General features: G+C 59.1%; 3 protein-coding genes across 5 annotated transcripts; all 3 read right to left on the bottom strand.

Moving 5' to 3' along the window:
* Positions 1-300: 300 nt before the first annotated feature.
* On the bottom strand, positions 301-6,798 carry SIRT7 (sirtuin 7; the record flags this gene model as incomplete). The annotated part of the gene is made up of 10 exons (XM_079724826.1): positions 301-987; positions 2,104-2,210; positions 2,388-2,468; positions 2,610-2,846; positions 2,921-3,019; positions 4,397-4,469; positions 4,559-4,629; positions 6,312-6,416; positions 6,498-6,635; positions 6,706-6,798. 10 exons carry the CDS (start codon positions 6,796-6,798, stop codon positions 789-791), a joined length of 1,203 nt encoding a protein of 400 aa, XP_079580952.1. The 3' UTR covers positions 301-788.
* Positions 6,799-10,008: 3,210 nt separating this feature from the next.
* Positions 10,009-11,923, bottom strand: MAFG (MAF bZIP transcription factor G). Its single transcript, XM_079724855.1, has 2 exons — positions 11,864-11,923; positions 10,009-11,766 (listed from the first exon to the last, which is right to left on the bottom strand). Exons 1-2 carry the CDS (start codon positions 11,897-11,899, stop codon positions 11,314-11,316), a joined length of 489 nt encoding a protein of 162 aa, XP_079580981.1. The 5' UTR covers positions 11,900-11,923; the 3' UTR covers positions 10,009-11,313.
* A 7,803-nt stretch (positions 11,924-19,726) lies between these two features.
* PYCR1 (pyrroline-5-carboxylate reductase 1) lies at positions 19,727-23,746 on the bottom strand (the record flags this gene model as incomplete). Of its 3 annotated transcripts, XM_079724830.1 has the most annotated exons (7): positions 19,727-20,554; positions 21,388-21,551; positions 21,706-21,798; positions 21,978-22,199; positions 22,437-22,616; positions 23,342-23,412; positions 23,680-23,746. In XM_079724830.1, the coding sequence occupies 7 exons, from the start codon at positions 23,744-23,746 to the stop codon at positions 20,389-20,391; spliced, it is 963 nt and encodes a 320-aa protein (XP_079580956.1). In that variant the 3' UTR covers positions 19,727-20,388. The 3 variants fall into 3 exon arrangements, with proteins under 3 accessions (XP_079580956.1, XP_079580957.1, XP_079580958.1); XM_079724831.1 differs by lacking the exon at positions 21,706-21,798; XM_079724832.1 differs by lacking the exon at positions 21,978-22,199.
* Between the last annotated feature and the right edge of the window lie 1,148 nt (positions 23,747-24,894).

Below are 24,894 nucleotides of genomic sequence, written 5' to 3'. Positions count from 1 at the left end.
CGCACGCGCCGTCACGCGGGCCTCACCCGCCTCTCCCAGCCAATGCCGAGCCCCGCCCCGCCCCGCGCACGGAGCCCCGCCCCCTCACCTCCCTCGCGCGGCCAATGGCGAGGCCCGCCCGGGCCGGGCCCCGCCCCTCCGCTCCCGGCCAATGGCCTGCGCCCACCAGCCCTCAACTCCCACCTGGAGCGGCGGTTGGGGGCAGGACCACGTGGGGCGCATCCACCTCTCCAGGAATCTCGCCAGGCGCCCGCTCCCACCCACCGCTTCAGAAAGGCAGTCACTCGGTGACACGAGGAAGACAGTGCAGAGATGTTTAATAACAATAAAAAGGCCTGCTGAGAGCCAAGGCTCAAAAACCACTCCTTTGCAGCATACCCAATACAGAAAAAGGCTTCTATAAATTTAACATTTTTAGTAAGAAGTGGTAGAAATAGAGTTGAGGCCCCTGAGACTAGCCTAGTGAATGAGGTAAGGCAGCCGTGTGCTTCCTCTTTGCTGGCCAGGTGTGAAATAACCCGAGTCCTGTTTTCACAGAGGGTGTGGCTGCCACCTCTTTAGAAGAGGCTGCTTGGGCGAGGTGTCTTCCATCATTAGGCCCATGCGGGGGGCAACCACAGCAGTGCAAGGGAGCTTTCCACAATGACAAATGGCTAAACATGTCAGGGTGAGAATGTCACCCCCAGAGAATTCCAGGGGCAGTGCTGGCCTTAACAGTGCCACTTGCCCCTGAAGAAGAGTGCCGGCCATTTGCAAAGTGCCATCATTGTTCTCGGTCAAGCAACAGGTTACGTTACTTTCTTCCTTTTTGTGCGCTTGGTGCAGCCCCTGCCAAACCAGCCGCCCAGGACGGGGGCTGAGCTAAGTGGTGCACCCCGGTCCCCAGGCCCAGGTTCTTCTCGACTTCTGCACAGCGACTTGCGACTGTGGCTGCCTTCTTCACCCGCACGCAGGGGAGTGGCCAGTGTGAAGATGGGGTCCTGCCACCTACGCAAAGGGAAAGCTGGGTCAGGCGTGCCTGGGAGCCCCTCACAATCACAACCCGCCCCAGGACGGGAAAGCTGACTGAGGTCACCCTGCGTCCCTCCCACGTCTTAACCATGGCTGGGCTTTGCTCAGTGGTAGCTCCAGAACATCTGCGAGAGGGGTAAGCTCCGCGAGTAACTCAAAGGCCAGCACCCAGACTAGCCCAGCCTCTGCAGAACTCAGTCCTCGTCGGTGATTGAGGGGGCTGTGCACACACGGGGTAGGGCGGCAGTAGCCCCAGGAGGGGTGAGTCACTAGCCACCTCTGGGTACCCCCTGTCACTTGTACGGCCAGGGACAGGCAGACCAGACCCTCTTCCCCTTCCCAGACTGCAGGACTCGACGGGAGGGAAGCTGACTAGGGAGGCGCGGCCTAAACACTACACCGTGAAGAGATCATGTGTCTGAGATGTAGAACCACATATCATAAACTTAATATACAGATAAGCACTGATAAAGAAAATGAGCTAAGTTAATGTGGAAAAAAAAAAAAAAGTACAGTACACAACAGGCCCACATTACAGAACACCACAAACATAACATACAAGAATTGCCAGGCCCAGAAGGTGAAGGGATCCTTAATTCTCCAACCCTTTGATTAAAAGAAGTTATTGATTTCCCCTATAAGACCCTGAAAATTCACAGAGAAAGAAAGTGTAAACTTTTCACTCAATACACACACCACATCTAAATTATCACAAATTCTGTATTAAGGCACAATTTGTTTAAGCTTCCCCAAAGTATTCCAGCTCCCCAAGCCAAGTGCACCCAGATTCTGATGAGCAGAGTTGCTGAGAGCACATCCCTTCAAGGCACCTTCCCGTCCAGGCTGCCTGAGGTGAAGGGGGACATCCAGGCGTGCCCTGGCAGATTCCCTCTCCCCGCAGGAATCACGCCAGCCAGGACACCTCAGCCAATGCTGGGGCTGGTCCCTGCAGAGGCCACCACACTGCAGTCACGCCTCAGATGCCATCTGCCACAGCTCAGAGCTTTCTCTACACTCAGCTCACAAAAGACAACAGACACAACCCATCCACACAGCGGCAGGGAAGTGGGGGATGTGTCTGTGCCCCCTCACCTGCTGTAGCGGGGGATCTCCAGGCCCAGATCATCCATGAGGAGCCGCATGACATCATCACACTTTCCGTGCAGCTTCAGGGCAGCCCAGTCATCCTTCGGAGTCCACTGGGGACACGAGAAGGTAAGTGAGGACAGCACCTCACTCCTTCCCAATGGCCTGCTGGCCTTGGCCCCTACTCAGCCAGACCTCGTGGTGCATTAGCGTGGGACATAAATGTCCCAGGGATTGCTGGCTCTCCTAAGGCCCAGGTCTAAGGAGGCACCTCTGAGCACCTGAGTTACCTGCAAGTTCACAATGTAGAGCTTGGGCCGCCGGCTGGGGGGCTTGGTCATGCACCAGAGGTGTGGATACTTCTTTAGAACCTGCGGGAACGGATGGATGGACAGACAGACCACACACACACACACCAGGGAAGGAGGCTACAGGAAGCTGGGGTCTAAGGCTGAGCTGGACAGCTGCAGGCAGGCTCACCCCTGTTCCCATCCACAGTGCCATTCGCATACCTTTAAGCTGGAGCCTAAGCACAGGATTGTGTCTGCTCTGTTGGCAGCCTGGGTGGCCGCCTCCCAGTTCAGAGGCTGTCCCAACGTCCCCCTCTCCCCAAAGTGCACGATGGTGTCCCGGAGCTGGGCCCCGCACTTGTGGCAGGTGCGGCCGGTCTGGTGTCGGTGCAGGGCGGTGCGCTCCGTCACATCAAACACCCGCACATACTCCCTGTTGGGAGTGCAGGCTGTGCAGACCTGAGGAGAGTAGGGCCCTGTGAGCAGGAGCCACTGGCCTGCCCAGGCCCCCGAGTCCCAGAGGGACCGCTCACTTCGATATACATGTTCCCGTGGAGCTCCGACATGGCTGTGCGAGGCAGCCCGCTCCGCAGGTGGAGCCCGTCACAGTTCTGAGACACCACGTGCTGCACCTGGAAGGGCGACAGTGGCAGTCAGCAGGAGGAAGGGGGGAAGCAGCACTCAGGAGTGAAACCATACCGAGCCCTGCCCACCCCAGAGCCCCCAAACCAGCGGCAACTCCGACCCTGCACAAAGCATCGAAGGCAAACCCAGGGCAGCAGGCTGGTCCCAGCAGGACTCAGGAGGCTCCGGTGGGGAGGGCACTGGGCCCGCCCCCAACGACTCAGAAGCCCTAGGAGCCCCCAGGAGGGCAAATGTTTGCACCGCCCCCTCTTGGCTGGAAAGGAGCTTGGGGCCCAAACTGATGCTCTCTTGGGTCATCACGCTTCAGGTCCTTGAAGGCCCAGGAGGCTCGACCCCTTCCCCACTCGGTTGCAGGTGCTTAGCAGAGGATCTCCAGAGGTTTCCTACTAGCCTCCCCTGTATCTAGGTGGCTCCTGAGGTCTGTGGGAAAAATGCAAGAGAAACACAAGGGGAAGGGGCTACCCTCACGAGCTCTGGGCCTGTGTGGACCCTCTATGTGATGATTCAGCGGAGAGGCTGCCCTCTACTCTTGGAGAGGAAACACAGGAGGAGTAGAGGTAGGCTCAAACCAGGAATCTAAACTGCTTGGTGGGCACTCATCTCAGGGTCCACTAGCTGATGGAAGTAGGATGCAGCTGTCACCTGGGCACCAAGGTGGCCCTCCCGGTCCTCGCCGTGGACCCAGTGAGTACAATCAGCCCTCCGTATCCGACGGTTCTACATCCACAGATTCAACCAACCAAAGATCAAAAATATTCGGGGAAAAAAAATCCAGAAAGTTCCAAAAAGCAAAACTTGAATTTGCCACACGCTGGCAAGTATCTGTGTAGCATTTACATTGTATTTATAACTGTTTAAGTGGCACTGACATTTTATTAGGTATTACAACTAATTCAGAGATGATTTAAAGTATGGGGGTGGGGAGCACTTCCCTGGTAGTGAGTGGTTAAGAATCCGCCTGCCAATGCAGGGGACGTGGGTTCGAGCCCTGGTCCAGGAAGATCCCACATGCCACGGAGCCACTAAGCCCGTGCGCCACAACTTCTGAGCCTGCGCGCCTAGAGCCTGAACTCCTCAACAAGAGAAGCCACCGCAGCGAGAAGCCTGCGCACCGCAACGAGGAGTAGCCCCTGGTCGTCGCAACTAGAGAAAAGCCCGCTCGCAGCAACGAAGACCCAACGCAGCCAAAAATAAAATAAATTTATTTTAAAAATAAATAAGTAAATAATAAAGTATGGGGGGAGGTGTGCAGGTCATATACAAACACTACGCCATTTTATACAAGGGACTTGAGCACCCTCAGCTTTTGGTATCCAAGGGGGATACCGAAGGATGGCTGTACACCAGCCACCCTGGGCTCTTACCAGCTTCTGCTCGTGTAAGCAGGCGATGCTCATGTGGGTGAGGGTCGGCTCGGCCTCACTCAGGTCAGCAGCACTGCCAGGTAGAAGGGAAATGAAGGTTTGGAGAGCTTCAAGGTCAGGTGCCTGCTCAACTAGGTGGGAAGGCTGTGGTAGGCTGCTTACCTAATGCTTCTTCCTTTCTGAAGCAGCGTCCACACTCCATTAGGACCCCGGTAATCTGGGATAGAAGCTGCCTGCAGATTCAGAAAAGAGATAAGCCCAGTGAAAAGACATCACTGTAGCCACTGGCAGAATTCCCAATAATTTCTCCCAGCACTTTGAGAAGTGCTGGCCCACAGACTGGCCTCAATTCGTTCCTCAGGCTGAGCATTTCCTAGTCTAACCTGTCCCCCCAGATGGAGGGCACCCCCTGTGGCTCCTTCCCTCTGCCAGGACCCCTGCACCCAAACCTGGTCCAGCTCATCCTTCTAGGCTCCAAGGAGCCCTGCCCGCCCTGGGAGACTCTCTAGCATGTAGTACAGCCTGGGCTCTGTGGCCATGTCTGTCCTCATACTGAGAGGGAGGACTGGTTAGGCTCACTGCACACCTCCCTCCACGTTCTCACATCCTGATGCTGTAAGTGTTTCCTGGCCTACCTTCACACGGACCAACCTCTTCACTGAGATAAACATTACTGAATTTCCCAAGTTCCCAATCCAGTGAAACAGAGCCACCCCGAGAGAAGAAAACAGAGAGTGTGCCAGGATCAAGGTGCCCTGTGCTTCCTGAGGTGTGAGTGACCTCCCTTGTAGGGAGCCCTGTCTCTTCCCTGTTGCTAAAGCTCAGAAAAATGCCCACCTGACCAGTGGGTCTGACTCACATGGAAAAAGGGAACCTCAAACAGTAACACTCAGAGCAAATTAGTGAGCAGCATGTGGCTTTAGTAGCTGCTTACAGTTCTTTAAAAGGTGGTATTACTGCTTTTACATAATCTAATGACAAGAGTTCACATGTGCCAGGGCTCCAGGTGTTGGTAAGTTAAAGCAGTTAACACACCTCACACATTCTCGCTACTGGGCTTCTTCAGTCATCCCTGTATGGAGTGTCTTACTTCGTAAGTGTCTGTAAAATCTCACCCACCCTTCAAGGCCCAGACTCAATGCCACCTCTCACAAAAAAACCACCAGATGGGTTCCCAGCTCTCAGAGACCACAGAGGGCGTATCTGGATTTCTATTCTAGCAGCCTAGCACAGCCAGCTTCACATTACAGTCATTCGTTTATAGGGTTTATTATCATCACCTACGGACCTCTCCACAGAAATCCTTGCTATTCACCTCTGCTGGGCCTACATGTAGGTCACACTCAACTTGCACCCAGCAATTAAACAACGTGCTATCCACACTGTCAAAGCTAGTCACATTCTACCACCCAGGTAGCTTCCTGATAAAACGTATCAAAAGCCAAAGCATTTCTCTTCCTTACCTGGTGCACTCTAATGCATACTGCCTTGTATTCCACTTACCTTACTTCAACATTCAGGACACACAACGAATGGGGAATCAGAAGGTAGTTTGGGGTTTAGCTCTGCCAATATAACCTTGGGACAAGCACCAAACTATGACATCCCGTTTTTATCCCTCTTCCTTTCCTGTTTCTAACTGGGTACGATACAATATTCAAGCATTTAAGAATGTTTATCTACTTAGCGAAGTTCCAAAGAGTCATTCTGAGTTTCTCTAAGAAAAGAAAGACCCTCAAGAGGTGCTTTTAAGGCGAGCTTTTGCGAATCGGTACTGTTGCTTCACAGAATACGGTGCTCGGTGCTGGGGTCCGACACCCAGAAGGGGGCGCCCCACGCCCGCCCCCGGCGGTCCGTGTTTCGCACAACCTGGGAGCCGAGCCGGGGCGCGGCCGTCCCCGCCTCGTCTCCTTACCGTGCTGATCCCCGCGCCCGTGTAGACGACCAGGTGCTTGGCGTTGCGGACGGCGCTAGCCAGCTCCCGGACTTTCCTCCGCAGCTCCTCCGGGTCGTCGCACACCTGCCGAGACGCCGAAGCCGGTCGTGAGCCGGCCCCGGCCCGCCCGCGCCCCCGCCCGGCCCGCCCGCGCCCCGGACTCGCCTCCTCCTGCCGCCGCTTCAGGCCCTCGCGCCGCCTGCTCCGACCCTGCAGCTCGGTCACCAGGTCCTCGCTCTCGGCCAGGAGCCGGCCCTCCTCCGCGCTGCGCTCGGCCGCCGCCTTCCTCAGGATGCGCGACACCTGCGGGCGCGGGGCAGGCGGTGAGGGCGGCGCGGACCGGGGGCGCGGCGCGGGGCGGGCAACGCCGTACCTGGCGGAGGCGCTCCCTCTGCTGCTCCTCCCGCAGCCTCCGGACCCGCTCCGCCGCCTTGCGCTCCGACCGGCTCAGACCCCCGGCGGCCATCTCTCCCGGGGAGACTCGCGCTTCCGCTTCCGCCTCCCGGCAGGCCGCGCGCCGACACATGCGCGCGAGGCCCGCCCCGCCCTTCCGCCCCGCCCTTGCGTCGCCCCAAGGAAGCACCTGCCAGTCTCTTTAAAAGGTGTTTATTGATCATATACAAAATAAAGAAAACCTTATATATCACAAACATACACTATGTACAGCAATAAATACCCGGGGCCCGGCCCAGTGCCGCCCCTCCTGGACAATAATTTAGCAATAAATACTGCACAGGGCAGGGAGGGCGCGAGGCCGCCGCCACCCAGGTCAGCCAGAGTGCTCCAGTGGGGCCCCTCCCCACCTGGATCTTCAACAACCCCCGCCCACCCCGGCAGATCCCAGCGTACCCACCCCACCTCCTGTCTTCAGCCCTAGGCAGGGCAGGCAGGGTCTGATCAACTCTGCTCCGCCCACCTCTCAGCGCCAGGAGAGCAGCAGAGCTGGACACACTGGACAGCCCTTGTCCTGCTGCCCTAAGATGCCAGGAGAAGGCTTTCTGTACCCACTCCCGTTTGGTTAAAGGCTTCAGATTGAGGGGATGTGGGGAAGGGTGGGGCTGGGACATGAGGCTGTTAGAGGGGTCCCCCTTCACAGGTCATCGGGGACGAGCTCTCCTACACTCTAGCTCAGACTGAAGGGACACCCACGTACCAAGGCTGCTGCTGCAGAGTGGGGTGGAAATGTGTGCGACTGGTCCAACAGGTACAGCACATGCTCAGGACACACGGGCCAGAGCAGGACAAGCCATCAGTCTCGAGGGCACACCCCTGCCTCTTCCCATCTGCTTCAAAACCAGACAGCCAAAAGGAAGGCGAAAAACGGCCAGCAAGAATTATTCAGTGGCTTCTGGGGGAAAAAATCGTTAATGTGTTGGTTCCTTTCACCAAACCACAGCCTAAAAAAGTAACTTAAAAGATCCTAGAGCGGAAACAGTGTTGCAGGCTGTGGCTTCCCAGCTGTGGACGGAAGCTTTGGCCAACCGGCCACCCCAGAGAGGGAAGTCGCAGGGACAAGATGGGGCTCGACCACCCATCCCAAAGCAGGCTGCAGCTGATCAGAGCCGTGGGCCCAGGCACCGACCATCGAGGCTGCTGCTGCTGATCAGGGTTATGCCCAGACCTGAAGCCTGGACCAAGAGTAGAAAAGCCTCCAGGGAGGCCTGGCACCCGGCAGAAACCAGCACAACACACAGCAGCCACCACCTCTCACCTGCACAAACGCAGTGCCACCTGGAGCAGCAGCCAGGAGCCATGGGGAGGGCTCCCTGGGGCCATACTCTGGGCAGGAGCTGACCTGTTCTCAAAGGGTTCTCCTCTGAAATCTGAGTGTCCACGTTGGGATAGGGAGGAGGTGGGCAAGGGCAAGGTGTGAAGGAAGGTGCACATTACGGTTTACTTAGCGGACAAGTTTGGGAGACTTGGCCTCGGCCAAAGCCCTCAATTCGCTGTGTCAAAAAGTTGAGGAGAGAGAACACAACACGCTCACAGTAGGAAAAACGAATTAACGAGAATCGGAAAGACGCCGAACAGTCACATGTGGAAACAGGATCTACTGTCAATAACCAAAGTGAAGGGGAGAAGGGGCAGAGCAGCCCCAGAGAGACTGGCTTGACGGGAGCAGGATGCTCCCCAGGCCCGAGGAACAGTTGCTCCAAATCCAAAAACCTCGAAAGGAAGTATAGCTTCACTAACTCCAGAAGCGTCTGTAAACCAAACCAAGGACCTGCAATTTCTGTTCAGCACATGCCCACCCTCAAACCCTCCTCTCTCTAGGTCTACAGCATGGCAGGGGTGCACAGAGATGGAGGACCACCTCCCAGCCAGGATAAAAGTGGGAACCATACTTGGACACAGGGAGCCTGTCCCTTCCCCTGTCCAGGACACGGCATGATCTCTCTTTAGGGATTCTTATGATGTGATTCCAACTTGCTGCTACAAGAAACATCGACTACTCTCGTCTGGACCTTAGGTAGACAAAGCCAGACTGCAGGGAGGCAAAGGAAGCCACTAAGTGATTCAGAGTCAATGGTCAAAATCTCCATTGCAGGCCAACCTGGGTACTGCCAGGAATGTCTCTGAATATCTACGGCCAAGATCAGCCCATCAAGACAACAGAAGTTGACAGCACCTCCTCCCTCCTATCCCACGGGCACACCATAAACTCTGGGATGAAGATTCTGCTGTCCACAAGGTTAAACCCTGCCTGGCCGCATTGTTTTTCTTTTCATTAGCCCACTTGTCTGTGCTTTTTCAGGGGTTCAGGGCCCCCAGAGAAGCCAACCAGCAACCCCAAGGAGTAGCCAAGCCCCACACGGCCAGAGCCAGGGCAGTAGCCTCTTGGGGGGCAGGCACCACAGGCAGCCCCATCACATGCCTACGAGCAGCTGCCTGAGCCAAGTCTGGGAGACTTGGCTGCCTCACCAAGTGGCCAGGACGGGGAGGTGGGCTCAGCCCCGGGGAAGCACCTCCACAAGCCAAGCAGTGGATCCCTGGAAGACACAGACCCCAAAGGGAGTTGAAAGAAGGCCCATAGCCAAGAGCTGCCAGCATGTTCAGGGGGAGAGGGGGGACAGGACCTGGCCCTGGAGACCGTAGCCCTTGTCTGGCACTGGTGGAGACCCCCAGGCCCTCAGGCAAGGAGAAGGGGCTGCCCCAGGTGGGCCCCGAAACCACCTGGTTCTGCCTGGGAAGCACCGTCCCGCAGCATGGAAACAGTTCTGGGATGAGTGGGCCGCGGGCCCCTGGGGTTCCCCTGCTGAGGCCCACACAAAACCCACCGGAACAAACCCCAGATTGGTGGCTGGAGCCCAAACACATTGACTGGAGGCCAGAAGGAAGACAGTCGGGGGCAGCTTGGCCCTGGCCTGGCAGGCACCCACAGTGACTCCTTGGTCCCTGCAAGCCCCCACCCAGGGCCAGAGACGGTGGGCAAGGAAGTAGTGAGGGGGCGGGAAGGGGGCCCAGGATGACCCCCAGTTTCACCTACCCTGCCACTGGATCAGCCCAAGCCTGAGACACACATGCGAAACCAAGGGTCAGCAGAGGGGTGTGGCAGAGCCCTGCATCTGACCCCCCAGGGGCTTGGGGTGGGCGCCAAAGCAGAAGAGGCTGGGCTGGAGGCACAGACATCCCAAGCTCCACTGGAGCAGGCGCAGCCTGGCACTACAGCCCAGGCCTGACAAGCCAGCAGAAGCAAAACCACAACCAAATCCAAAAAACAAACACGGGAGAACAGACACAAGAAGTGACACCCACAGGTCAAAGGTCACCAGAAGCACCAGCACGTGACGCTGCACAAGACCTCACCAGGCACAGACAACACCACGGCACCGGCAAGAGACGGAAGCAGGAAGGGCAAAGGAGTAAGTCACTTTCGGTACAATTGCAAAAGAGATAGCAAAGAGGACGTCAGGACGCGCCTTCTGGTCGCTCACGGCTTGGCTTTTTTTTTTTTTGTCTTTTTTTAACTAAGTTTTATAAATAACGTCTGATAACTCTGTGTATATAAAAACTAAACTTCAACAGCCACAAAGACTTGTCTGTAAGTTTACAAGAAAGGATTTTTTTTTTCTTTTTTTAAACTAGCAAAGTTCTATTATACTTTCTTCCCTTTTCTGTTTATACGGTCAAATGTTCTCGCTTTTTTTTTTTTTTTTTAAAAAAGACAGTTTTATAAATACTCTGCAGCTTTTTTTTTCTTTAGCTTTTAAACATATAATTTAATAACTTCGTAAAAGGAACTTCTCTCTTTTAAATAAAGGGCTATGTAACCACACAAATAGGTCATGTAAACAGTGACACGGGACCCATCGCAGGACACTGGACACACCCTTCACGTACGCTCACAACCAGTGATTTGGTCTTGTTCAGTGCAACACGTCAGGTGTGAGTGCCAAGGCCCCCGGCCCACAGCCACACGACACCCCATCCCCGCCAGCGCCAGACCGGTGGCCCGCCTGTCCAGGGCCCTCAGGGACAGCCTACTCTGCAGAGCAGTGCCCGTCTATGCCTGCAGGCCGAGCTGAGAGTGAACTGCCCGGCCCCCCGCTAGCCTGGCGGCTGTCAGAGCCTGTGGGCCATTCTGCAGCGAGAACAGCCTCTCTCCTGCCCTGCAACCCTCCCTGCTCAGGGACACATGTGCCCCAGAGCACCCGGTCAATCTTTCTCTCTGTCCACTCCCACAGGCCGACTCTGGACTCCAAGCCCACCTGCCCATGGTACAAAGGGGGCGGGGGCGACCCCACGTCACCACCAAACTGACCAATCCCAACGTACAAAACACACGATGACAACGACGAGATCAAAGGGGCTCAGCCCGGCGCCCCTGGGGTGCAGGTTGTGCTTTGCAGGGAAGGGAGGAGGTAGGAGAGGAGGAAAAGAAGAGAAGAGGAAGAAGAGGAGGGAGGGAGAAGGGGACAGGGCTGCTGAATTTGCCATGCGCCTACTGGCCCCTTGCAGACCCGCCTGGGCAAGCGCGTCCCTACGACCGGGCGTCCGTCTTGGACTTTACTATCGTGATGACGCTGGTGGCGGCCACCTTGCCGGGGACGAGGGGCCCCAAGCCAGCAGCAAGGGGACCCCGAGCTGGCGCCACAGGGCTTCGGGCCACGGTCCTGGCGAAGTTCTGCAGGGCCTCGTACTTGGAGCGCAGGGCATCGAGCTCCAGCTTCATGCTGGCGTTCTCCGAGGCCAGCTTCTCCACCTCCTGCTGCAGCTCTGCCTTCTGCTTCTCCAGCTCCTCCTTCTGGGTCACCCGCTTCACGCGGCAGCTGGCGGCATAGCCGCGGTTCTTGAGCGTGCGCCGGCGCTGCTTCAGCTGGATGATCTCCTCCTTGGACAGGCCCCGCAGGTGCTGGTTCAGCTCCCGCACTGACATGGTCACCAGCTCCTCATCTGTCAGGCTGGTGCCATTCTCTCCCGGCTCCCGCTTCACCTGGGGAGGGCATAGCGCACGAGGTCACAGGCCAAGTGGGGGCAGTCTGCCCCTGTGCCACCCCAGCCCTGAGACACTGCCCACCCTATCTGCTCACCTTCAAGGCCTTGTTTCCTTTATTGGGGGTCGTCATAACCCGAGGGCACAGCAAGCAGGCACTCTGTGAGACAGGGAGCGCAGGTCAGGACCCTGGAGACCCTTCCCCTCCCCAGTCCACACAGAGCCCTGAGCCCCCTTACAGCCTCTGCCCACTCAGGAGAAGGCACCCAGTCCCCAGCCTCACCCCTAGCCTGCCCATTCCCCTGATACCTGGCCTCAAGGACCGCCCTTCAGCCTCGCCTCTCCCAAGCTGGGCTGCTCCCTGTCCACCCTGCCCCTAGGGAACCAGGTGGGAGACCAGGAGGGTCTGATGGGGGAAGGGGAACTGAAGGGCTATTAGGGAGGCAGAGGCAAGAAAAGGGGCCAGGGGAGAGATTAGAAGGATGAGGGAGGGGCCAGCCTAGAAGGAAGCCGGGAGCTTTAAAAATAACCCCAGTGCGCCCCAGAGCACGGCTGTTCCTGGCGAGTCATGCTGACTCAGCACATCGCTCCCGCTCTCTCACCAGCCTGGCACTCCCCAAGGCCGCCAGCCAACACAGCTCCAGGGGACTGGCAGCAGCAAGCTGCTGGGGCAACGAAGGCCAGCCTGGCCAACAGCAGGTGAGGGCCGGGGCCAGCGCCCCTGTGAGTGTGTACTCCAGGGCTCTACCTCCCCTAAGCTGGTCTGGGGCAAAGCCCTGCTCCCAGGAAGGCTCACGGGGCGTCCCCACTGGGGACTCGGGCAGAGGGGAGGATGCAGGAGAGCGCCAATTCTCCCAGACTGCTCACTTTGAAGAGCAGCAAGCGGAGCTGTCCAACCAGCTCAGACTCTGTCTGTAACACTGGTGGGAGTTCCCCAAACCTACTGGTGGCAGACACTGCAGCCGGAGAAGTCGGGCCCCAGGCCCCTTGGCCCTCTCTGTCCACCTCTGCTGCTGATGGAGTAACCATCCTGTGGCTTTGGGTTGCAGCCTTTTGTACTCTGCCCCACCCGATCCAGGGTATTTCACAAGAGTGCCCACAATCGACCCCCCAGCGGCCTGCTCAGCCCTCTCTGGCCACTGACTACTCTCTGGCTCCCTGCTCAGGGTCCGCACCCACAGGGCAAGGAACAAAAACCAGAGGCCCCCCTCCCACCCACTTGGTCATCTTTTCCGCAGCCCTGCCAAGGACATTTTTACCCACCTAGTCCTGGGATTCCTGGCTCAGCTGGACCCCCTCTGCCCCCCACCAACTCCCTCCATGACCTTCCAGGTTAGATGCAGGGAGGTAAACGGAGGCCTAACAAGCACTGTGCTGCCCTCCTGGAGAAGCTACAAGCACTCAGGCAATTTGGGGCTGCGGGGTCTTCTCAGCCCTATCAGGTCACTGAAGTATGGCTGGGGAGGTGGAGGCAAACACTCACTCAGGATAGAGACCCCTCCTCACCCAGCCCTGCACCAGGATGCGAGGCTGCAGGCAAGGGGGCCAGAGACGCCTCCCCACAGCCATGCCCTGAGGCTCCGGCCCCACTGTTCTTCCAGAGCAGAGGAGCTGGAGGCCAGAAGGTCCTCAGGGCCCCACGCCTACCTCAAGGCAGAGCTGAAGGAGCTCCCCCAACCTCAGGTCCAGGTACAGTGTCACTGCACTGGTCCTGCCACTGTCAGTCCAAAGGAAAAGCCCTGGCACCAGCTTTTCCCACCCGCTATCCTCCCTCCACCCCACGAATGCTGAGCACACGGTGACTTCCTGAAGAGATCACACAGAAAAGTGCCGAGCGTGGCGGCTGGGAGCTGAAAAGTGCCTCCTCGGCAGATTTCACCCTCCACAGAAGCCCTGAACTCAGCACAAGTGAAGCCAATCGCCTCCTAATCAAAGGTGTGCTTGTCCTCGGGTGGGGGAGGGGTGGGTCTCAGCAAACCCCATGCTTCCAGCCTCCTGGCCTTATCTCCACTACCTGGGGACACACACTGATGGGACAGAGACAGCCTTTGGGCATGGGCTGGGATTGATGGCTCAGGACACCTCTAGAAACCAGAGGGAGGGGATCCCAGAGACCGGATCAAGGAGAACCCTCAGCCCTCCTCCCGCCTCTGCTCCCCCTGAGGCTGAGCACATTTTGTGGAGAAGGCATGGGTGGTCCCAAGGGCACTGATCCACCAAGGTACCCAGGGCCACCCACTCAAGGTGAGAGCCAGCCAGAAAGGGGAAAGAACTCCATCCCCTTCCCCTGGGCCCAAACTCCAGGGCATGGACAGTAGGACAAGCGGCCAGCCCGCCCCTGCTCCTTCTCCTGTCCTGCAAACCCCAGTGGCCAAACCTCCCAAGCCAAGGCAGGTGTGGCCTTGGTCACTCTGGAGCCCCCACCTAGCCCGCTACACTCCCACCCTGCCCTTTAGACCCACCTCCTCCAGAAGCCCTCTGAAAAAAGTCTAAAACTTAACTTCCACCAAAGCATAAGTAGCTGAGAAGATTTGAAGAAACATCCCTCCAGGAATCTGCATTTTCCTGGGGCATAAAATTCCAGCCAAAAGATCAGCTGAAGTGTTAAAACATCTGGCATCTATAAGCTCAGGGATGGGGGAGAGGGCAGTGGCAGGGAATGCCTGAGGACAAACTACAAGGTCAGCCTTACCTAGCCATGAACGCATGGGCAAGAATGGTCAGCTCTGGTCTAGACGAAACACTTCCCCACCCCTGAAGACCAGGAACCATTCATACACCCAGGAAAAATGGCTCAAGCCACACCACCCTGAGGCTGTCACTCCCCAGGAGTCCCTACCACCTGGCCTGACACCCATCAGGGCCACGTTCTTTGCTAACCTGCACAATACTGTGCCCCAACCTCAAGTGGAACAACTTTTGGGTGATTGGGATTCTTCAACCCATGCCATCCACACCAGTCCACCTGCTGGGCGCCCTCAAAGTTACCACCACCCGCAGCCTCAACCCGGACCCCAAGGCCAGGCTGCGAAGAGAGCCACAGCCTGCTCACCAGACACCTCGCTCCCCTGATCAGAGTCTAAATCCTGCTGCCTCCTCTCATTTGCAATTTCCTGGTAGAGCTGCGCCTACTCGCCCTCTGCCCTGTCCACTGTCACCCAGGACTCTAGTACAGGCACCCCTCCTTCTCCCACTGCCTCGGCCTCTTCCCACCGGGAGACTTCCCAGCCTGGCCAACCAGACCAGTCATAGGGAAAGCCTACTTCCCAGCCCGCAAGCACGGCCCCCCTAAGCTCCTCCCCTCTTCTCACTCAGAACTATTTCCCAGTTTGGGGAGCTGTCCCAGAGGCGGGTCAGGGACCAGCAGCCTGAGAAGATCCTGCCTGGGAGGGGATGAACAGGCCAGGGGCTTCACCCTCTACCCCGGGATAACCTGCATCGTGACCTCTCCATTTACTCCTCATCCACCCTACCCTAAACTCCCACATCAGCCCAAACTTAAGCAGGCGCCCCAGCCCGGGGCCTGGCCCCTTCTCACTCCCCACGGTTTCCCTCTTACCCCTGTTTCCCGGCCTCTCAGGCCCCTAGCTCTAATCCCCCCAGGCATCAGGACGAGCATCGAGTGACCTCATGCTGATGACTCAGCAAGTCTCCTTCTGGGCTCTGGCAAGCGTGTGACGGAGCGAAGCCGGAGCGGGCAGGGTCTTCCCAGCCCCCCCCCCCACGTGCCGCTTCCTCCCCCTAGCCAGCCGAGGACCCCGAGCCTGGGAGGCGTTGACACAGACACCTGATGAATCAGCAGCTCAGGCTGGGGCCGCCGAGCTCTTCCACGGAGCCCTGGGCGCCCCGCTCGACCCCACCCTTTCCTCCCGCCACCCCGGCCGTCCCTCCCTCCAGGACTCCCCGGCTTCACCGAGCAAGGCCAGCGCACACCCCACCCCGCCCCTGCGGGCCCGCGCGCCCACCCCAGCACCCCCGGCGGAGGGACCAGGAGCCGCTCCGGACCGGTAGGGAAATCGAGGCATGGGCCGCCAGCAGGGCACAGGGCAGACCCAAAGCCCGGAGCACCCGGACCACGCGGCCACAGGCCGCCGGAAGGAGCAGCGGCCCCGCGAGCACCCGCCCCCAGATCGGAGCACCCGCCCGCCCCCCGCTCGGCCCCGGTCCCCGGCCCCGGCCCCGGCCCCGGCCCGGCCGCCGCCGCACTCACCCACCACACTGCGGGCCCGGCGGGCCGAGGCCGGGGCGGGGCGGGGCGGGCGCTCCGAGGCCGCGCGGGGCTGGCCGCGCGGGGGCTCCGGGCCCAGAGTGGGGGCTCGCCGCCTGCGCGGGCCGGGCCGAGCGCGCTGGGAAGGCCGGGCCGGACCAGGCTTGGGGCTCCGGATCCTCCTCCGCCGCCGCCGCCGCCGCCGCCGCCGCCGCCGCTCCACAGATGTCACATGATGTTTGGTCACGTGGGCTCCATTCATGAAGCGGCGACGCGACCGGCTGGGGCTTAAAGGGGAAGGCGCGGCGGCGGCGGCGGCGGGGGCGGGGCACGCCCGCACTGCGCCTGCGCGCCCGGGCGCCGTCGCCTGGGCAACGCAAGCCGCGCCCGGTAGGTGAGGTCTCGCGGGACTGGCCCGGGCGCGCGCTCCCGACCGGCCACGCCCCCTTCGAGGCGGGGCCTGGCGATCCTGCCCAAATGCTCTCCTGAGCCTTCTGTGTAGACGTCTCGAAGGACACGTGTCCAGGGTGCAGGTGCGGACCCGAGGTCCCCACGCATTATGGAGAAGATTCTCATGGTGTTTCTGATGCCGCCTGTCAGACTGCATGCACTGCCTACGTAACTGGAGCGGGTCTCGTCCCTGCCAGGAACAGTGGCCTGGCACACAGGAGACCCATACGCTCCCAGAGGTGAAGGGCTTGTCCAGGATTCAAAACTTAAGTCTGCTCAAGGCCGCCTCCAAGATCCTCTGTGTAGTGTGGTCTGTCGTCACGCAACATCCCGAGAGCTCACATGAGTGACAAGGACTCAGGCGGTTCCTGGAACGAGTCCGGCTCAGGGTGAGTGTGGGGTAAACATCTGTTGAATTAATAGTTGATGTAGGAATTGCACCTTTCCTTTCCTGTTTCATCAGCATCTGCCTGGAACTCAAGTCACTGGTCCATGTCTGCTCCTGCACTTTCTATAAGGAGTTCTCACTGCTGTTCAAAATTCCCAGAGAAAGAGGTGACGAAAAGAAGGGAAATTGAAGGGATCCAATTTCTACTTTGACTTACCTTCTCAAGTGTAAAGGCAGGAAGGGTGATCTACCCTGCCAAGCAGGTCAGTAGAAATCAGGTGAGCTGAAAGAGGGAGGAGTGAGGGACAGGCTGCTGGGTCCTCAAAGGGATTCAGTGCTACTGAATGAGCTGGGTCCTCAAGGGGATTCAGTGCTACTGAATGAATGATGGAGGCCAACCCAGGAGGCCCCCAGAGCCAGGGGACATCAAGGTGTCAGCAGCTCTCCCTGCCAGACTCCAGTAGCTTCCCTCTGAACCCCACAGCACCTTGTCATCTTCTGCTTTGCAGGGTTGCATGTGGTTGTCTTATCATCCTGTGCTCTTTAAGGGCAGGGCATGTCCCGCTGCACTGGGTGAAGCCCGAGTCTCACAGACTATAGGGCCTTAATATGCCCAGGGCAAGACTTCTAAAGCCCTTAACTTTTTGTTGTTGTTGTTGCGGTACACGGGCCTCTCACTGTTGTGGCCTCTCCCGTTGCGGAGCACAGGCTCCGGACGCGCAGGCTCAGCGGCCATGGCTCACGGGCCTAGCCGTTCCGCGGCATGTGGGATCTTCCCGGACTGGGGCACAAACCCGTGTCCCCTGCATCGGCAGGCGGACTCTCAGCCACTGCGCCACTAGGGAAGCCCAAGCCCTCAACTTTTATTGTACTAAATCACAAAGACTTGCCCCTGAGGCCAAGAAAGAGGTCCTTTTGGATCTCTAGCATCCTCACCACCAGCTGCCGACTCCTTCTGGCCTGCTCTGCTCAGGTCTGTGCTCACACTTGCAGGGGTTTCCCCAGGTGTCAGTCCCTGCAGAACACCAGAGACCTCATAGCTTTCTCCCCGCATCACACCCCTTCTCAGGCCAGTGTGGCTCTGCCCCACTTCCCCACATCTGGCCTTTGGTGGTTGGGACCAAGGCTCACATTCCTGCCTGCTGAAACCCAGTGTGTTTTTCACGGGGTGGCTCAAAGCCCGCCGCAAAGCTCGTCTGGACTCCTGTGCCTCCTCCCAGGCTGTGACGTGTGATTCTTCACTTTAGAGCCACCTCCTGGCTTCCTCCAGACCCCAGACCCAGGGCACATGTGGGAGCAGCATGCCCCCCTTGTCTTATTGGTCAGCACCTGCCACACACAGCAGGCACTCAAACAGTGAGACTGGCCTTGACTTAAGGGAACAGTCAGGGGGAAGCTTTGGTCCTGGGCAGATGTGTGGCCTTTGGGACAATCTCTTCTGGGACATCTTTTCCCCAGAGGGAGGGTGCCAGGGTCTCCCTGCACTGCCAAGTACTTTGCCAGGGGAGGCCCACAGCCCACCTCATGCCAGCTTCGATCCACCAACATGGTGGCCTGTGCCAGGGGCTTATGCCTTAGGAGGGCCCTGTAGGGACTCTAGGCCCCGTGAGGGCCTTGTGCAGTCGGTACATGGGGTGTGACCTGGACCACCCTGGCAGGGGCAAGGGTATGTGGTCTTGCCCCTCACTTGCTCTGTTTTTCGTCTCCTGTAGATTTGGAAGGTCGGGTCCTTGTCCGCAGAGTGCTCCCGCCCCCTACCCCACTTGCGTCAGGCCTTGGTTCTAAGTGGACCCAGGGGAAGGAAATGAACTGGACTTGAGACCTTGCAATGTAGTTCCTGGAAAACCTCTGCCCAGGGGCTCTCCTGGTCCCCTCCCCTGCCCCTCCTGGGACCCATCACTTCACCTGGGTGCCCCCTGCCAACACCCTACAGACACCCAGCCCCGCTCCTCTGATATACTAACCCGGGTGTGTGTGTGTGAGTGTCTTACTGTTTCTATGCTCAGTAACTGTTGATCAAACAAATGTCAGCCCTCCTGGCCCCATAAAGGGTTCTGACCTAGCAGCTCCTTTGATCTTGTGGGCCTCCTGTGATGGTTAATTTTACATCAACCTGTGGGCCATGGGGTGACCAGATATTATTGTTTCTGTGAGGGTGTTTTTGCATGAAATTAACATGTAAATCTGTAGACTTCAATATTAGACCAAATTAACATTTTAACCAATAAAGCAGATTGCCCTCCATATGTGGGTGGGCATCACTCAAGCAGTTGAAGGCCTGAATAGAACAGAAGACCAACCCTCTGCAGAGTAAGACAGAATTCTCCATCAGTCTGCCTTCAGACATCACCTGCAACATCAGCTCTCCCTGCCTGATGGCCTTTGAATTGAAATATTGGCTCTCTCCAGGTCTCCAGCCTGCCTGCTAGCCTCCATAATTGTGTGAGCCAACTCCTTATAATAAATCTCTTTTGTTTCTATATTCCCTGTTTTATATATATAAGCCATCTCCTACTGGTTGTTTCTCTGGAGAACCCTAATACACCTTCCTAGGAAGCTTCTTCCTCACCTGCCCTTAGCCTCACCTGGGTGAGTTGGGGAGACATCTGCCCCCACCAAACCAGGAAGCACAGAGGGTGCTGAGGCTGATGCCCCTCCCACAGCAGGGCCTGCCAAGCCCAGCCTACAGTGCCAGTTTCCAGTCATGCCTCTAGTGACTGAGGCCCCAGAAGCCCCCTCCCCCTCTGCTCATTGGAGACTCAGCCCCACCAGCCAGACTGGCTGCCTTGGAATGCAGGGCTCTGGGCCTGTGGGCTGCTGGCTCAGCCTTCAACATTACATCGGACAGCAACGACCCCCTGGCACAGGTCTGGGCTTCCCTCCACAGGTGGTGACAAAGTTATAAGTCAGGACACTGGGGCTGGAAACCAATTTATTTAACCTAAAAAGTCAGAGACAGAAATGACAGCGTCTGTTGGTCGGGCCAGGAATGGGAGATGATGGCCTGAGTGTATTGGGGCCTTGGGAGTTCAACCATCCGAGGAGCCCTTTCCTCAAATGTCACGCTGGCCAAGAACCATGGGCCCTTCTGCTGGGTTCCAGGGACCCTCTGGCCCTTCCCACACTGAGGAAGGAGTGGAGTGGAGAAAGGGCAGGAGTGGGATAAGGCTCTCTCCTTGGCTGGGCCTTCATGGTTGGGGTGGGCGGGGCGGGGGGGACCTTGACCTTGGTACTCAAGCCCAAGCCAGCTGACACTGGGTGCTGAAACCCCCCAAGCCTCCTGAGCTCTGGAGGAAGGTGGTCCTGACCTAGTTTGGGGACAGAGGAAGGGGGAGGCTGAGATCAGAGAATCCTTCCTTGTTCTGGACCAGGACACACTTGGGGACCATGGAGGTTCCCACTGGGAAGTGATGTGCCCCCTCCCTGGCTACAACTCCACTGACCCAAGTGGACCAGAGCCACGGGCAGTGGGCCAATGTGAGGACATCCTGTGAGGCCTGGGGCTAGACACTCCCAGCACAGAGCTCCGAGCCCAGGAGGAAAAGGCAGAGAGTGGCCTGCAGGCAGGTGGGACACCTCAGTCCTTCTTGCCTGCCGGGGCCATGCTGCGGGGCAGCAGCTTGGAGTGGCCAGAAGGGGCCAGTGAGGTGCCAGGAGGAGAGTCCAGCTTCACCTTGTCCAGGATGGTCTTCTTGATGGCAGCTGGTGAGACCTTCTCCCGGTCGGCCATGGACTGCAGCTCTCTGGGGAGACAGCGAGGAGGGCTGTGTCCAGGGCTCCGCCTCCTTCCAAGCCCAGGGGTCCAAGTGGGAAGTGGGAAGAAGCCCACAGCTCCCAGCACCTGCCGGCCTAGGGTGCTGCTGTGCTGTCACTCCCACCTCAGGGCCTTTGCCCCTGCAGTTCCCGCTGCCAGCTACCTCTCCCCTAGATTGCCATTCAGCTGCCTCTCACCTCCTTCAAGCCAGCTCAGGGTCACCCAATCTACCAGCAGCCCCCCAGACACTGAGCCCTCTTGGCCCTGAGCACGGGACACATGCCTCATCTGTCTCCCCTGCAGGTTGGTGCCAGGAGAGCAGCACTGCGTTCTAGCTTGTCAGGCAGTGGCAGAGAGGCCTGTGGGCTTGGGCTGGAGGGCAGGTAGGGTGGTGAGAAAGAGCCCTGTCCATCCTGGAGGCCTGTCTGTCCCCTGTTCTTTGGACTTCTTTCAGCTCTCATGTGCTGTCGTTGTGCCAGCGCATCCTGTGCTTCTAACTCTCTCAGTCTCCCCGGCAAGGCCAAGAGGAAGGTGTTATCATCAGCCCCACAGAGGTTCCCCCTGGTCTGCCTCCCTGGCTTGGATGACCACCCCAGTCTGAAGGCCACAAGTGGTGAAATCACGTGCGGAGCCCAGTGTGGGCCCAGAGGGCAGCCCCTCTTCACAGGATGATGGGAGAGTGGTGAGGGATGCTGCACACCGCCACCCCAGGGAACCTCAGGGCTCCCTGCGGCTCCCCGCACCCTACCCGCTGCTAGGCCAGAGCTTGATAAACATCTGGTGAGTGAATGACTGAGTGGGCGGGCAGCAGCGGGGGCCCACCGTGTGCGGATGCAAGAGGCCTCCACGGCATTGATGAGCAGGGAGCGAAAGCCCCCGCTCTCCAGCACGTGCAAGGCGTGGATGGTGGCCCCGCCGGGAGAGCAGACGTTGTCCTTGAGCTGGCCTGGGTGCTGTTCGGAGTCCAGTAGCATCTTGGCGGCCCCCTGAAGCCAGAGAGGGGGGCTGAAGGTTGTGAGGGTACTGCTCCCAGCCCCAACCAACACAGCACCCACTGACTCTCCACCCATCCACCCCAGAGCACCAGTCTTGGTCCTGGTAAGGAGTGGCCCCCACCAGAGGGTCAGGAAGAACACTAACCAGCAAAGCCTGGGCCCCGAGGCGGACTGCCAGGCGCCTTGGAAGCCCCATCTTCACACCCCCATCAGCCAGTGCATCCAGGGCTGTGAATGCCTGCAGAGAGAAAGCACCTAAGCTGCTGTCCCAGGTCTTTTCTCCATTTCCTCTACGTAGTGGTTAGTCCAGCAGCTCTGCCCACAGGGGCCCAGAGCAAGGAGGAGGGTGGAAGATGGGCAGACATGCCCTGAGGTCCTGGGGACTGCCTACTGCCCCCGCCCCTCCCCAATCCTCACATAAGCTGGGCCGCTGCCGCTGAGTCCCGTGACAGCATCAATCAGGTCCTCCTCCACCTCCGTGCAGAAGCCCACACTGCCCATGAGCTGCTCCAGGAGCCTGCCATCCTCCACCTGGGCGTGGGTGCCCGTGGCATACACGGTGGCTCCTTCCCGCACCACGACCGGCGTGTTGGTCATGCAGCGGATGACTTTGGGGGCCGGCTGGAACGCTGTCAGCTTCTGGGGGAGAAACTGGCTGTGTGTCCATCCCAGCCCCTTGCCCAGCATGCTGTGCTGGGTGAGGGCGTGAACACACTCACCCAACTGAACGCTTCCTGAGTTCTGTGAGCTATGCAAACACACCCATCCCACAGATGGAGAACCAGGTGTGGAGCACGCCAGGGCTCCTGAGCCCTCTGCAGTGCACACTTCCACCCCATCTCCAGACCCCGCTGGACCCTGACCCACAGTGCCCACCTTCTCGATGGAGCTGATGGTAACGCCAGCTGCACAGGACACCACGATGTGCCGATCCTCAATGTCGGCGGCAATCTCATCCAGGATGAAGGGGATAATGTGTGGTTTCACCGCCAGGAAGAGCACGTCACTGTGCTGCACGGTCTCCTTGTTGTGGGGCGTCAGGTTCACCCCCATCTTCTGCAGGGAGCGCCAAGGCGAGCTCAGCCTGCTGTATGTGGCTGGCTGGCCCCCTTAGTATCCCCGCAGGCCAAGAGCCCCTCGTGTAGAACAGCACAGAGGATGATGGGAATGTGGGCATGGCAGGGCTGGGGGCTCAAGGCACGGGGCTCTGACACCCTCTAACTGCCCTTCCCACCCAAAAGTGGAGGAAGCATCCTGATCTGGAAGGTATTTTTTTTGTGGGCGGACAAGGGAAACTGCATCTGAACCACAGTCCCAGCCCACCCCACCTAGGGCTGCAGCCCCCAAACCCCTGACCACCTCGTCAAGTGCGAGTGGTGGTGTGGATAGTGGTCTCAAGCTGGTAGCCTGCCCCCACCCTTGGACATGAAGCCCTCCACTCAGCTATGGCAAACTGAAACTGTATTCAGCCCCCAGGTGGTCTCTCCTGGCCCCCATACTGTGATCCCCTGTGGTGGCTCCACTTGGGGAACCCCATTCCTGACCACCAGCGGCACATGTGCCGGTCACCAAGTTCCCAAGAGCATAGGGAGGGGACCCATCTGCAGGCCAGGAGGCAGGGTCTTTTAGATACTCCAGCCCAGGGACCCTCTTCTCATTGGCGTGGGGGACTGTGGCATGGTGCCTCCCTCTGGGGCCCCTACTCCTGGCCTTCCAGGGTCAAGGCTATCACACACTGGCCTCTAGAAACACTGACCGGTCACCCTCCACCCTGCACCTACCCTGAGGGCAGAAACGGTGGCCAGGTCCATGTCTGGGGAGCTGGCCATTATCTTGTGGGCAGCCAGGACGCCTGTGAGAGACAGAGTTCCTCCCTCAAGGCCAGTCTTGGCGTCCCTCCACCACATACTCAGGAAGAACAGAAATCGCACCACCCAGGGTAAGACAGCAACCCCTGCCTTACCCCAAACCTTCCAAGGCTACCGTTTCCCACAGTGCTCAAATGAGGCACGTTAATGCAGACTCCACCCTCACCTCCCAGCCTGGGGAAGAGTAACTGGCCCACCCTCTCACGCTTGGCCCCTTCCTGGCCTGGCCTCTTCCTGGCCGCAGCGCCTACCTGCTGCTGTGAAGCCCTTGGCCAGGGCAAAGGCCAGCTGGCCAGCCCCGATGAAGCCCACGCTCATGGTGTCTGGAGGCCTGCGCCCACTGCCCTCACAGCTGGCACCGTCTCCGCAGGAGCAGCTGCGGGAAGATGGGGCAGAATCCAGAACAAGAAGTTAGGCGGGCAGTGCCAGGCTTGGCCACTCCACCGCCGACCGGTGACCCCCATCCCAGCGGGTCTAACGCTCCCCCACTCCGGTGCCCCCGCCCACCGCGGCGTCCCGACCTGCTCCTGAAGGTCCCAGACAGGGGGCAGGGAGAGGCGAGCCAGCCTCCGGAAAGGGTCGGGAAGAGGCATGGGGTAGGGGCACGCCCTCACGCCCGAGTCCCCTCCCCACGCCCGAATCCCCTCCGCACGCCCACGCTCCCCCAGGTCCGAGCCCCCCGACGCCGGAGGCGAGGGCGCGGACTTGCATTTCCCTCTGCTCGGCGACACGGCCGCCCGCCCGAGCCGAACCCCGACCCCCAGCTTGGCTCCCAATTACCCAGTTACTCGGCGCGAGTTGCCCCCTCCCTGCAGCTGCGCGCCCGCCACGCGGCACCCAGGGCCGGGGGCCCCGCCCGGGGCCCCGCCCCAGCCAATCCGCGGCGCGGCCGCCCTGGAACCGGCCAATCCGGGGGCGCGGGAGGCGCCGAGGGCCAGTTTCATCATCCGCTCACCCCCGCCCCCTCCCGCTGGGCCCAGTCGCCCCCGCGCTCCCGAACCTGCGCCTTCAGTCCCGGCCCCAGCTCCCTGAAACCCTCGCCTCCCCCCCCCCCCACCCCGTGACCGCGCCTGAGGACTGAGGGCGCCGGGGGAGGGGCGGCAGGAACCGGGCCCTCAAAGAGTGGTCCTGGGCTAGGGCTCCTCTCTCCGGGCCCTGTCGTTGGACACGGACACGGACACGGACACGTCAGGCTGGCGTCCGTGACGGCGTGGCCCTCACTCGGGTTTGGAAACTGGAGAGATAGCCCGGACCTTCTCAGAATCTCAAAACGGGGAGGCACCTGGGAGGTCTAGGTCGGTCCCCCTGAGATCTGGACCCCCTCCTTCCCACCTGGGGTTTCTGCTCTCCAAGTCTCTTCTAAGGCTCAGGCGCCCTTTGAAAACTGCATGACACTGGGGGCCACTGGCCTGTTACCACGTGAACCTCCTCAAACAGGCTCTCAGGGTGGGTGGTGGTCAACCAGT

This window comes from Hyperoodon ampullatus (assembly GCF_949752795.1).
Source record: "Hyperoodon ampullatus genome assembly, chromosome: 19".
Classification (NCBI taxonomy): Eukaryota; Metazoa; Chordata; class Mammalia; order Artiodactyla; family Ziphiidae; genus Hyperoodon; species Hyperoodon ampullatus.
This window is presented reverse-complemented; position numbering and strand designations above follow the sequence as displayed.